Genomic DNA, 13,791 nt, shown 5'->3' on the forward strand with positions numbered 1-13,791 from the left:
TAGGGAAAGCTCATAGATGAAAGCAATTTATTAATTTCCAGAGAAAATAGTATTTAATACAAACTATAATACTTGATCTATTTTAAATAGCACTACAAATGAGACATAGTGTTAATTTTAGGGCCACACAAAACTTTATTCTTTTTATTGCAAACTGTTTACAAAAAGAATAATATCAATCCTTAGTATTCTCTCATCTCCATCAATGAATAGCTTCCTGTGGTTTTATTTTAATTATAAATTGGCTTGTTAGATGTTAGAACTATAATGGCAACCGCAAGGACTAAAATGAAAAGAGTTTTTGGGGTTTTTTTTGGCATTTATACCCTTCTAAACTACCTTATTTATGTGTTTATATCCATCTAAAATTCATATTTATATTTATATTCCTTAGGAGTTAGTTAAAAACACTTTGGCTTTTTCAGGAATACTCCTTAAAACTCTTTTTTTTACGTGGATACCCCTCAAATGTAATTAACTCTTAATATTTTATTAAGCTAATTATAAAAAGACAAAAATATCCTTATAATCAAGGATGTTTATTGTCTCTTAATATGCTAAAGGGTATGTATATAATTATAAAATTTAGAGAGGTATATATGCAAAAGACCCTAATTTTTCCCAACTTTTGGAATATAGTTTTACTTTTTAGTAATAAATCAACAAGGCGGGTATCGATCTGCAATTATTAAGCCAAAAGCTGGAAAATCTTTGGTCGTTGACTTCGACTACAGTTGGCGGACTTCAAATCTCTATCAAAATCAATTTCGAAGCTCCTCTTTCAAATGGACGAGATAGAATCGTAGAAGACAATGCGGTCTCTTCCTCTCTATCTCGTCAAGGTTTTTGGTTTGCTGTGATCTTCGCCAAACCATAGAAAAGCCCTAGAATTGTGTTGAGAGTAGAAGCGGTCTCGATTCCGATCGAGAATGTCGACCGCGACGCACGAGGAGGACAAGAAGCCGGCCGACCAATCGGCCCACATCAATCTCAAGGTCAAGGGTCAGGTATCTCTTCCATCTCCTTCTTTCTAAATCTGGTTTGCTTGATCTCGCTGCGTTTGCTTTTTGGCTTCATTTCGTCGGTAAAGCTGTGATCTTTGTGCTTGTTTTGTTATTAGAAGTGATCGGTAAATTGGTGTCTTTCTTCCCTGCCACGAAGTTGTTGCGAGGAGATGTAGCGAGAAAATGGTGGAATTGTGCGTTTGTGATGTTGGGAAGATGATGATGTCCTAAGAAACGAATTGTAGTGGTTGTGTGTTGTGTTTACTAGGTGATTAAAATTTGATTGCTTTAAAATAGAATCTTATATAATTCTAGGACTATGATAGGGGAAAGCGAGATATTAGATCATCTTCTTTTGATGGGATTAATATTGCATATGATTGGTATTGTTTCCAATGCCTTATTCTACATTGGCCAGAGAATAATCGACTATTTTATTGGAACATGAGATTGTGATTGCACTTCTTTCCTTCTTGACATTTTCCATTTCATATCCATGCTAGGAGCAACAACAATGGCTTCTTGTGAATCTTTTGTTAACATTTGGTATTGGAGATAATACTTTGGAAGTTTGAATTCTTCCTTTATGACCACCTTAGTTCTACGCCTGCCTAGCACCAACAAACTATGCAATCCTCCAGCTGACCATCTATCATCTATAGACCATTAAAATCTTGGCATCATTGCATGTGATTGTAAGGCTTGCCTCTTGCATTTAAGAGGCCTCATTGTTGAGCCTCATGCACTGGGACACCCTTTTTTCATCAAGATATTGTAAAAGCAAGTAGTTGATAGGGAAAATATTTTTGGGATTTTGAATCTCAAGGTGTAAACTAGTATATGATGTGTTGACTGGGTTGAGTTTCTTTTGTTAGGTGTATGATAAAATAAGAAGTCTCTAGGATTTCTCTCAAATTTCGATTGGGCAGTATCTATGGACCAAGTACAGCATCCAGGAAGGGAGTTTTATAAATTAGGGATTCTTTGGTGAGTAACAAGCTTGGAATAGTACATTCTCTCTTCAAAAGTCTGTCAAGATGCAGGACAATAAGATTGATGGGCTTTTCTCAACCTTGTATATTTTTAAATCAATATAGGAAGAGCGATGCCATATGAGCCTCTTTCAATATCTTAATCTACTATGAGTAAATGGACAGGATTTGTAAGATACTGCATTCAGTTCCTGAATGTTCCTAATTTTTTTTAGAAGATGAGGAATTTTAGTGTGAGAACAAAAGCTTTAACCTGTTACATTGGTTTCTATTTTCTACCATGATAATTTCTCTTTTATGCAGGATGGAAACGAGGTATTTTTCAGGATCAAACGCAGCACCCAGCTGCGGAAGCTTATGAATGCATACTGTGACCGGCAGTCCGTGGATTTTAACTCCATTGCTTTCCTGTTTGATGGCCGCAGGCTGCGCGGAGAGCAGACCCCAGATGAAGTAAATCATCCAAATTTCAAGTAAAGTACTTCATTTAATTGTTGATGAAACATTAATTCTCGGTTTATTTTTTGCATCTCGCAGCTTGAAATGGAGGATGGGGATGAAATTGATGCAATGCTGCACCAAACAGGAGGATATCTGAAAAATGCCCAAGGTAGTTTGTAACTGGGCAGGATTGCGATAGCTTCTTTCCTTGTAAAGTGAGATAAGTGAATAATCGAATTGATAGAGATGATCTTGCTCTATGATCTTGAGTGTGAATGCCTGGTTTTAATCTGTTTATTGGCTTGTTTGTGTGCATTATTGGAAGCAGGAATATATTTGGGTTGTTGACAGTATATCATATCATCTTTGATTCACAGTAATCGAGCTGTTCCTTTTGTTTAAGCTTTTGGTGTGTTACTCCCTGGCCTTGGTGCCAAAAATCAATGTTTGTAAGAATGCATACTCTTACTTGTTCATGAAGAAGAATATTCTCATTATTTTCTTCTTTCACTACAATGTCCTTTCTTTCCTTTTATACATACCCTTGCTTATTAATCATATGATGGGAGATTAGAAGACTCTACTGAACCTTTTGCGGACTGAAGCCACTGTAACTTATTTTTAGACCAAAAGCCCTTTTTGCGTGGATACCCCTCAAAGATTGATACTTACCTTTGGTTTTGTGTGGATGCCATCCAAAATTCCTTTTTTTTTTTCCTCATTTTTGTATGGGTGCCCCCTCAAATTTCATTAATTAAATTCACAAAGACAAAAAGGGTATGTGTAATCGAGTAGATCTTGACGAGCCAAGGTCTGATTAAGCTTGATTGAAATTAAAAAATACTAATAATTTTAATTCAAGCTAATTTTGATATCAAACCTAAACCTAAACCTAAACATTTTTTTTGAGCTGAATTGAATAAATAAGCGTGACCCTGTTGTGAAGATGCAAGAATTATTATAGTGATACTACGATCTTGATCTAAATATTCATATCAGTAATATGCATTATATACTATATAATATTAAATCTATTTTTATTATTTTCGAGCCTTATCAAACTAAGATTGATGATCAAGCTTGACTTGAAATTAATCCGAGCATATTCTGCGGAGTTGAATTTGGATCGGTTCACTTTTGGTTCAAGCTTAATCAAGCCTTAACGAGCCAGTTTGATTATTTTAACATCCCTACATGTATTCTTTTCAATTAAGGATATTCATATCCTTTTGTTTGTCAAACTATTTAAGATTTCGGCTTAAGATGCCAAAAAGTAATTTGAAAGTTGCATGCAGAAACTCTCAATGTGAAATTATAAGGGTGTAAATAAGGAACTTTGAAGGGGGTACATATTGTATCAAAATGATCAGATCCCTTACCTTGAGGCACTAATCGTCTGTGTTTAGGGTTGCTAATAGAGCCCTTGGCTCACTAATAGCCAACTAACAATATGTTAACCATTTTCTCTCTCTAATTTAGCCAGAAATTTGGAGCTAACCAGAAAGCATGCTAAAGCAAGAGGGCAGATAAACTCTCTCAGCTGTTTTAATTCTTCATAGCAGGAAACTCTGTAACACTAAATAAAGATTCATCTAGAATTAACCTTTAAAAATACTCGTCTTTTTATAGCTAATTTAGTGTTGATAAATTTTACAGGGGCTTACCCTCAAGACTCAGCATGCTCTTCCTGATCAATGGTACAATTGAGCTCAAAAGAAGGGGTTAATTCAAGCTGGTAACTGAAGGTTCACATTATTCTTCCTGCGACAAATTGTATAAAAGTTTAAGGTCAATTATAGGAATATGATTGCTAATGACAAAGAATATTTTTGGAGAGCTTCAGAGAGTTACCTGTTGAAGAGTAATAATAGAAGAAATCTGCATAAACTAGAGTCTGCGCTTCTCTGGATATCCAAGCTGTGAAAAGAAAACACAGTCAGCATATGGAGAAGAATTATTTTAAATAAATAGATTAAAAATAGACAAAGAAGGAATGTAGAGGTTTCGTACTTATCCAATGAACATAGTGGGGTTCAGTGAAGTAGCGATATATCCAATTGAAGATATATAAGGCTCTGTACCCAACTGCAGACAAACTTGAATGTTAAAAGAGTGAAAACTGATTTCTGTAATCCAATTTCATGAACATGAATGCACATAGTCATACTAGAAGGCTGATAGGTACAACCAAACTAAAAAAAGGAGAAAAAAGAAGAGTAGGATGTCGATAAGTGAAATTGGTGAATTCCTCATTTCCTCTAACATGGTATCTGTGACTTGTGATTACTATATTGTAGACAGTGCATACTAAGTAAACAATGCTGCTGAAACTAGGTTATCTAAAGTTACACAAAGGAAATGATCATTTTCTGCAATATATGTAGGTTGGCACACACAGATTTTCTTGGAACATACATTTAAGAACTTGTAGCTCATCTATTATCAGAAAATTGAGTATCATAAACAAACAATGATCTATGATTTACGCAATTGACATGAGATAAAACATTGAAAAGGCCATCATAGTGCACAAGACTCCACCAAATGGGGTCTGGAGGACAAGCTATATGCAACCATATCCCATCAGTAGGAAGTTCATTTCGGCAATCAAAAGATTCAAAACACAGTTGAGCATGATGGAAAGCCTTATAAGTACTCTAAGTAATCCCCCTTCAAAAACAAATGAAATTTTTTGCTAACTGAAAATATTATCTTGACCATTTTGCTGAAATCATGCAGCTACACATGATAGGTCAGCTAGAAAAGTTCTTCTCCTCACCTATGAAACAGAATTATGTAAAAGCTTCTATTAGTTGTGCATGCATAAAGTACAAAATTTAATGTATGACAAGTTACTATGTTGCATGCAAAATTATCTGAAGTTGTCCGTGGATGGTAATTTACCCCAAAAGAAAAGCATATTGCCTAGTCAAATTATCTACATTCCTAGTACGTTGCAGTAATACTAGTTGAGGAAGAATTGCAACAGCTTCTAAGTAAATATAGAATGTCCACATAACCTGTAAAAACATTAAAAAAAATTCACCAAGACAATCTAGAAAACCAACAAGCAGAGTAAGTCTTCAATGACAAAAAGAGGAAAAAGAGAAGAACTGCAGAACTTCAATATCAGAAGTGCAGATTGAATAAAAAGTCATAGTAAGAATAAAAACAGTTGCTGTACCTAAGGTTTGTATAATATCATAAGATTATTCTTCTCATCTCAAAATGTTCTAGATTAGCTGCACAAGTAGATTAGTGGACTTACCTCTTTAAAAGTGAACTTTTTGTTTATGAATATGGCAAAGAGTAGACATGGCAATATAAAGAAATGATGCGAAAGGTGTCTTGGTCCTTGTCGTAAGATCTCCAGACAACCTTGTGGCTTCTCATACACCATACTATTGAGAATGAGCTCCCCAATAAATCAGCTTCATGATTGTATTATATGGCGAAACGAAATCAGTGAAAATGTCCAAATATAGTGTTGCAAAAACAAGTGCATATAGTCTTGGGTCTTCAACGAAATGCCTGAAAGAGAAACTTGGATGAAATTAATGATATTATCTGCAAGCTTTTCATTTTTGGAATCTTGGGAATCCAGCCAGCACAACCAGATAGAGACTAACAAAAATGCTAAAAGCTGCAAAAAATTAAGAATTGAAGAACAGCAATGCAGATGGTAATATCACAATAGCTATTTTGAGATTAAGCAATACAGACACTCATTACAGGCAAGTAATATTTTAAAGGCAGATTCACTGACCTGGTATGAATAAATATCAACCATAGATTCAATTACATAACAAAATTCCAAATGGGAGAATGACCTTGATGAACATTAGAATCATTCATTTAGCCTGCCCCTTTGGGAACAAAATATACTTTAATTGGATTGAATATGCTCTGGCTATTCTCACTGTCTGTAACTACATGACAAATACTAAAGAAGAATTTTTCACAATATGAGGAGCAAAAGAAGCTGAAGGGATCTGTCAACTACCAGATATTCATTAATCAAATTCCTCAAGGTTTAGTAAGTTCCTTACTAAAAAATGTTTTTGTCCAACAAAAGTGAATTATCTGAGATGGTAATTAATTATAAAAAGAAAAGCCACAATCACAGAACAATCCTTGTAAATCATTTAATCATGGTTGGTATCAGTCGAAATGAAGGAGGCATCCAATCACAACCAGGTAGAAGTGTCCAAAATTTTCTTAAAGACTAAGATTTGCAAAGTTTTAAGGGTTGTTTCGGAAGGTTATGACTCAGTTTTAGACAGAGGATCATACTAATGTAGTGTAATGGATTCTTAAATTTATTGGACCACTAGTTGTATGCTAGGAGTTATAGTTTTAACACAAATTCCAATAATAGGTGAAGATCACAACATTCCAACATTCATACTAGATGATTTCATTGGCTAATTGGACTTTAAGGTCTTTGCCTTATTCCCTTAACAAGAAGGTGACCAGAAGAATGTAATGACAGCGCCAACTAAGAGACTTTAAGATTTAGGCAAGAAGCCATCATAAGGGAAGGTGGATGAGAAATGAGACTGATGAATGAGTTACACAGCCTTTCAGGCACAAAGATCACAAGATAAATGAAAATTCAAGATTGAATCTAGCAATGCACTTAACCTTGATGTTACTATTTATATCTAAGGGGACATGTTGGGGACTTCACAAGTAACAAAGAGCTGCTCCAAAGAATGATTGAAAAATTCAAATAATTTTTGTTCAGTAACTCAATGGCATTAGCATCCAAAAGCACCATTCTTAACACATTCAGTAATTCTATGACATCCACTATGTTGGTTTCCTCCTCACAATTCCCTGCATTAGAAATAAGATAGAAACTCAGACATTGGCAAAGGCCACAGCAAGTAACCCTTGCAACAGAGCATATGCAAGCATTCTATTTCCAAACATCATGTGAACTAGGTTAAGTCCAGTCAAAAGTCTTGATGAATTAAGATTCTCAGCTTCCTAATTCTCGTTTTTGAGTTATCAGAAGCTCCCTTGCATCTTATCCTACAAAAATTAACTGCAATCTTATAGAGTAGAGAAAAAATAAAAAATTCCATAATTTGGGCATAAAAACATGGCTACCACGTTACTTACTGGTTCGTAAGTTTAGGTTTTCCATCTCTCTCAGTGAACCCTCTGCTTGAGTCAAATGACTATCATCTGTTAGAGATTCCTCTAACATCCACCCCCAAGATACAATTTTTCATTTTATCTTTTTTAGTAACCACACTCAACCACATCAATATCCTCATCACAACGACACTTGCGTAATAAGCTTCTTGATATTCTTATTTTTAAAGCATTACCAGCCAAACTAAATTCCCATTTTAGCTTAACGGGTATATGACATTGCCACAACATATTAGAGAAATTTCCTCCTTTTGTCATCCTTCTCTAATTCTATACATGATGTCCCCATCAACCGCACTTAGTAATAGACCAAAGTGACGAAAATGCTCCTCAGGTACTTGTTATCTCTAAACAATAATCCCTTCTTCATCTTAATCACTGTTTCATATTCTATAATAAGCCTTAAATCTACTCCTTTTAGAACCTTCAGATTTTGAATATTTTCAATACACTTTAGTGCTTGATCCTATCTTACATTCATCAATTAAGATATAGGACAAAGTCAACTAAATTAAACCACTCCATTTTGATGCCCAAGTTTCTTCTACCAATTAAACTATTAAACTATCCAAATTCAGCAGAAAGAGTTCTCGTGATCAAATTCAAGAAAAAAACATAGAGAAGGTAACACATTCTGCAAAAAATCACAAATACCGAGGAAGAGAAAACAAGAACCTTTTTTTCTGCAAGTCCAATTTTTCTCCAAGGAACCGATTTTCGTCCACAAATCTCAGCAAATCCTCAGCAAAGGAGACGCATTCCGAGTCGAACTCAAGAAGAGAAGAGGTGAGCGTACCGGCGCAGGATTTGATGGTGCGGATCTTAAGGAGAAGGACGAGGACGCTCATGGAGATGCGTCATGTCGCCGGCGAACCTGAACACGTTCATCTCCGCAAGCCGGAGAGAAGAGACCTGGAACGTCCTTCCTCGGATCTACATTCCGGATCGATCGATTAGGTCGATAAGTCTATCCCAAGAATGAGAACTTGCACTTCTTTCTTTGCTCTGATGACTTCTTCCTTCTTCGGGACTTCGCATTTTGGTACCAGGGACCAGGGTCCAGGGGAGGAGAGGAAGGTAAGAGAAGCTACACGATTGAGAGGGAGAGAGGCGGTATGATGTCTCGCGAGGCAGCTAAGGGCTCGGATATTATCGGATCCAAGTTTTGCTAACTTTATCCGGATGCCTTTTATTCGGCTAGGAATATCCTTATTTCTCCGTATATATGTTTTAATTACACTTTGATCCCTTTTAGAGCCCCTCGTTTACTTTTTTGTGTGCAAATATTACCTAATTAATTTTAGATATTTTAAGAATATTTTTACTCTTATTTATAAAAAATAAAAGAGGGAAAATCGAAGGTAACATAATCATTTAAGTTTTTATTTTTTGCGTATAATATCCAATGAAAGAATATATTAGATAATTTAGAGGGTCAAAAATGTATATATTTTTAATGAATGATTAGTCCGTAGGGTAATTATAAGTTAGATAAATAAATTAATATTTTTTAATATATAAGTTGAATAACTAGGTCATAAGTAAAGATCTATTTAGAGTCAAATTTTATAATCGGATCAAAATTATTCATTACGGAATTTAGCTAACTTCGAAACTCATTATGAAATTTTTTTTAATTTGTATAACAAATGAGCGGTGGATTTTTTGTAGTGGATATGTTTATATTGTGTAAGTCTATTTAGTCAACCCAACACAGACCCTAGCGGCTTGACGGAAGATTAGCATCAAGCAAGTATTAACCATTATAGTAAATACTCGATAAAATAGAAGCACATCGCAGATAAGCTAACAGAGCCATTTTTAGATAGTTATTAGATACTTTATCCATGAGTTGTAGATTTGTGGATTTATATACAAATTTGGAAGGCAATATCTTAAATAGATTTCACAAAATCCCAAAACTAACGGTCATATGCCCCACTTGTATCTTAGACTCGACCACTTGCCCTCCTTTCTTTATACCCTACTAGTATATATTTGTCGAGAGATAGAGAGATAGAAAGAGGAGAGAAACTTTTACACTAGCCTCCCCTCCCTTCATAGTTCATAACGACTATTTCCTTCTTCTTAGAGATCATCGATCGATTTGATTGGTTTGGCCTTCTTGGTATCTAATGGAATATCCTAGCAGCAACAACAATGATATGTAAGTTTGCATTTCTTCACACCCATTCTTTCCTTGCATTGTGGTGTTGGGTCTGAAGTAGAATGGGGAAATCTTTTGATTGTTTTGTTTGTTAATCTTAATGCGGGGCTATTGATTCTTGTGCAGTAGTAATAGAATAAAAACTTGTAAAAATGTTGAAGGAAAGATTGGATTGTCGAAGAATCCTTGACAGTGGCTTAGATAGGATGAAGCTTATCAGTGATGACACGCAAGTGTTCCTCCGTGGAATTAGTTGGATTTGCTTGTTTGTTTTAGTTCTGATCGAGACATTTAAACACTTCTTTAGTTAATGTTTATACTTATTATTATGGTAAATGCCTTCTTGATCTGTACAATTGCTATTCCTTTCCTTCAATTTTGGTTTTGCTCTTAAGCTGGCTTCCTGTTTGATAGCTGCTCAGTGAGAGTTCTTTATATCTTCAAGATTATCGTTGATCTTCACAACGAAAACCAACACAACTTTAGGATTACATGTTATAATTTAAGCATAATAAGTGAAATATAACAAGTGAAATTTATCAGTGTGGTCAGATAATTTTAGCTGAAAACGTATTGTCTACTGCATTTATTCTTTAGGCTTTTGCTATGTTGTTCTTTTGTAATTTTATTTCAGATGCGAAGTAGTGATTGATAAGTTTTCTCTGTCTAATGGTTGGTAGTAATATGTGGGAATGGCGAGGAGAAGACTACTGTGTGCCAACTGATCCACAGCATGGTATTATACGTCTGTCGTATTTATCAACTCATTTCACCTTGCTAATCTTTATACTAATAGTATAGTTCTCCAGATGTCCAATGTCCTCTTTGGGATGACGTGAACCAAGATGATGATTGTCTATTGTACATGCTGCGAGATCATACTCCATTCAGGGACTCTGGGGTTTTTGGCTATGAAAGTTTGGGTATTCAAGGTAATGGTTCACCTTCCCAAGTCCTTTTGAGTTTCTTTCTTGAAATCTTACTGAAAAGAATCTTGAGCTAGATTTCACCAAGCCGGAGTTGGAGGAATGTCAAGAATCTTCACTGGTGAAAAGGAGACGCATGCTGCAGTTTACTTCTGATGCCAATGATAGAGGCATTGGAAATGAGCAGACCACTTCCACTATTGTTACTTCTACGGTAATGATCAGATATCAATCAGTTGAATATATTTCTAAATTGTATCTAGTGTAAAAGTAGCATTTTTTTTTGTCATTCTTGTGAATTTTAGGTGACAGAGGGTTCACTGACTGGAAAAAACCTGCAAGAAAGCTTGCATTCTAGTATTGAAAGGAACTCACCCTTTGCAGGTTGGTCTCAGACTATGATTTATCAAATGGTGTTATATCTTATGTGATATTCTAATTGGAGCATTGTTTGTTAGATAATATGCACACCTTCACTAATCATGTGCCGAATCAGTCATCAGATGGGTGGTTGGCAAGTACTTCTAGTGAAGGAATGATATATTGCAGCTCTAATGAGATGTTTGTTTCTCTACAATCTCCATTTTCGTTTACTGATTTTTCTTGCTTATCATCCATAATTATTTAGTTTAGATGTCATGGTAGGTCATGTAGCAGAAACAGTAATATATCCTCCAATGATCAAGTCACTATTTCTGGTCAGTAAAATGTTCTTACGCTGACAAAAGTTATTATATGCACTTTCTTTATGTATCAATTAATTAGTGTAGTTCACTTCTAAGTTTCTACTTTCCCCATCTTCTCTGATGCTAAATAGAACTTTTGGTCATTGCAAGAGAACAACATATTAAAAATTTGCCAACTTCTCATTTATTTTTTCCATAGAGTTCTGTGACATGTCACCTGAGGTTGAAAATGAAGTGGTGAAAGAGGCCACCAATCTTGCCACTCTGAAAGTTTTCAAAGGTATGCTTACAATGCATTTTTTTTCATTTCGATCAACAGCTCTCATTAAAAATCCTTTTTCCTTCTACCCTTTGCAAAATTGATTGGTAATTTGATGCTTATTAGGCAGGAAATCCTTCATTAAAGCACCAAAGAAGTTAACTACCTCTATTGCCTATCCTTTTACCCTCATCAAACCATGTGGAGTTCAAGGGAATGTTACTCTGAAGGATATAAATCAGCGTATCCGTGCTCCACCACCTTCAAGATCAAAGCACAAGAGGGATGATGACCCTTGGAACTCATATCCAACTTCAGCATTTTCTGGGAAGCCAGTGGTTGGCAAAACTAAAGTTCAGACTGAAGGAGGAAAAGGAAGCATTACGATACTGAGAACGAAAGGCTAATTGATAGGTTACTCCTTAACAATTCATGGATCTGTTCACTTGTTCATGCAGATCCAACATTTGTTCCGATTTTACATGAGAATCGATCGCCTTCTCATCTAAGATTCTTCTTGGGATCCCCATAGTTTTGGATCCTTTGATCAGAATCCTGTTTTATTCTTGCAATTGTTTAGAGTATAGTGGTTATAAATTTTGCTTGATTTAACCCGTGATATTTTTTTTTAATTTCTTTATTTGTCTGGCTGGATACACAATTTTTCATTATTGGTCCTGTGAAAAGAAATTGCCAGATTATTTTTCAGGGATAATCATGGCAGAACACAAGTTCTCTTGTATCCTGTGAAGAGAGCCAGTCTCTGTTTTGGCATGTGTATTGTTTGTTATAATTCTACTGCTAATGCTCTGCCATCGACCTAAATAGAACCATAATTCAGTTCATAGTTGTTTAATCTTTCATAATACTTTTATTGTCCACAATATTTTTTTATCGAACTCTGAACACGAACCGAGCTAAAATCCTAGCTCATGTTCAAGCTCATTTATATTTCCGAGCTCAAATTTTAGCTTGTGTTTGGCTCATTGATTAAAGCTAGTATTCGCAAACAATGAGCTAGATTGACAGTCCTAGTGATTACGCGTGTATTTAAAGCTAGATAGCTTACGAGAGCGTCTAGCAAATAAACAAATTGAGCTCGGGCTGAGCTTGCCTCACTCGAGCTTAGCTTTTATGTTTGTAATTAAGAATATATATGTTAGACCTTTGGTTCTCACAGTGGTGACTAGGGTTTGAAGCTCCGCCATTTAAAATTTATTCTTTCGCCACATTTTTAAGATGATCTAAGCTATCTATGCAGACTAGAAAAATATATCTTAAGAAAAAAGGGATATTAGTCCTAACTCTATAAGTTTAAGAAAACTATTAGTGTACCACTATCTTCTTTCACCGGCATTTAGAAAATGCTAGAATATTCATAAATGATTGTGTATCTCTGTCGGGTGGATATAATCCAAATAAACTCGGATCCAATAAATTTAATATTTGTAGTTCTCCAAAGTTTTCTTGTCGTGGTCCCATCTCCAAAACCATCTGAAACCCTAAAAATCCCTTGTCTCCTTCCTACGATCACTTTCCTATAATCTTCTTCTTGCGATCTCTTTTCTATGGTTCTCTCGCGAGTGTTCCCATTGTTCAACAAGTTTCCTAAATTTCTCAATACCTCATGGTCCTCTCTCCTTCTCTATAGTCTTCTTCCGACAATCCCCTCGCCATCTTTCTTTATTATTAAGATAAGGGTTGGGGAGCAATGGTGGGGGTGGTGGTGGGCTTGATGGATGAGAAAGGGGTGTGTGTACAATGTAGTATATGAAGAGATGAGATGGGTGAGGTGGTTGATGGATGATGGACAAGGTACGTAGGCCACAAAATCTACTGCTGCCCTCTCAAAGATTTATTATTTTATTTAAAAAAGAGAGGTTAATAGTTGGCTCATGAATGCCACATAAGAAGCTTCTGATATGATTGTAAGGGTTAATATTTGATTATTATTATTACTCTCAAATTCAGGTGCTGTACTAATCATTTTATCTTTATTTTAAAAGAAAGAGAGGAATTTTCATTAACACCATCAAAAATAGTGAAAAAGATTACATAGTTGAAGTAGCTCTGAGGTTTAAATGTAATTAATCTTATTTGGTCAATGATATATAATGTAGTTGGAGAAGTTGTATGGATGTCTCAAATAAGCA

The 13,791-nt window shown here is 35.3% G+C and overlaps 2 protein-coding genes and 1 long non-coding RNA gene across 6 annotated transcripts; 2 read left to right on the forward strand and 1 right to left on the reverse strand.

Annotated features, from left to right (window-relative positions):
• Positions 1-780: 780 nt before the first annotated feature.
• On the forward strand, positions 781-2,790 carry LOC140758481 (small ubiquitin-related modifier 2-like). The gene is made up of 3 exons (XM_073094667.1): positions 781-1,007; positions 2,300-2,449; positions 2,534-2,790. The coding sequence occupies exons 1-3, from the start codon at positions 930-932 to the stop codon at positions 2,615-2,617; spliced, it is 312 nt and encodes a 103-aa protein (XP_072950768.1). The 5' UTR covers positions 781-929; the 3' UTR covers positions 2,618-2,790.
• A 176-nt stretch (positions 2,791-2,966) lies between these two features.
• Positions 2,967-8,695, reverse strand: LOC140758482 (uncharacterized). The gene is made up of 5 exons (XR_012104117.1): positions 8,276-8,695; positions 5,706-5,968; positions 4,448-4,522; positions 4,289-4,354; positions 2,967-4,198 (listed from the first exon to the last, which is right to left on the reverse strand). It is a non-coding gene; the product is annotated as an uncharacterized lncRNA (long non-coding RNA).
• Positions 8,696-9,617: 922 nt separating this feature from the next.
• Positions 9,618-12,384, forward strand: LOC140758219 (protein XRI1-like). 4 transcript variants are annotated; one of them, XM_073094308.1, is made up of 9 exons: positions 9,618-9,767; positions 10,448-10,503; positions 10,577-10,699; positions 10,771-10,907; positions 10,999-11,077; positions 11,152-11,254; positions 11,327-11,391; positions 11,579-11,659; positions 11,765-12,384. In XM_073094308.1, exons 1-9 carry the CDS (start codon positions 9,736-9,738, stop codon positions 12,043-12,045), a joined length of 957 nt encoding a protein of 318 aa, XP_072950409.1. In that variant the 5' UTR covers positions 9,618-9,735; the 3' UTR covers positions 12,046-12,384. The 4 variants fall into 4 exon arrangements, with proteins under 4 accessions (XP_072950409.1, XP_072950410.1, XP_072950412.1 ...); XM_073094309.1 differs by having other exon boundaries at positions 11,339-11,391; positions 11,765-12,382; XM_073094311.1 differs by having other exon boundaries at positions 11,769-11,943.
• The last annotated feature ends 1,407 nt before the right edge of the window (positions 12,385-13,791 follow it).

The sequence above is a fragment of the Typha angustifolia genome, chromosome 3 (genome assembly GCF_048772165.1).
Source record: "Typha angustifolia cultivar Huaian chromosome 3, ASM4877216v1, whole genome shotgun sequence".
Taxonomy (NCBI): domain Eukaryota; kingdom Viridiplantae; phylum Streptophyta; class Magnoliopsida; order Poales; family Typhaceae; genus Typha; species Typha angustifolia.

What these genes read in the sequence shown, in the direction of transcription:
- LOC140758219 (XM_073094308.1), top strand. Translation starts at nt 9,736, where the DNA reads ATGGAATATCCTAGCAGCAACAACAATGATAT. An exon ending in TGAAAGTTTGGGTATTCAAG is followed by an intron (nt 10,700 to 10,770) that starts GTAATGGTTCAC and finishes ATCTTGAGCTAG; the next exon opens with ATTTCACCAAGCCGGAGTTG. An exon ending in TGATCAAGTCACTATTTCTG is followed by an intron (nt 11,392 to 11,578) that starts GTCAGTAAAATG and finishes TTTTTTCCATAG; the next exon opens with AGTTCTGTGACATGTCACCT.
- LOC140758481 (XM_073094667.1), top strand. Translation starts at nt 930, where the DNA reads ATGTCGACCGCGACGCACGAGGAGGACAAGAAGCCGGCCGACCAATCG. An exon ending in ATCTCAAGGTCAAGGGTCAG is followed by an intron (nt 1,008 to 2,299) that starts GTATCTCTTCCA and finishes TCTTTTATGCAG; the next exon opens with GATGGAAACGAGGTATTTTT. An exon ending in GAGAGCAGACCCCAGATGAA is followed by an intron (nt 2,450 to 2,533) that starts GTAAATCATCCA and finishes TGCATCTCGCAG; the next exon opens with CTTGAAATGGAGGATGGGGA.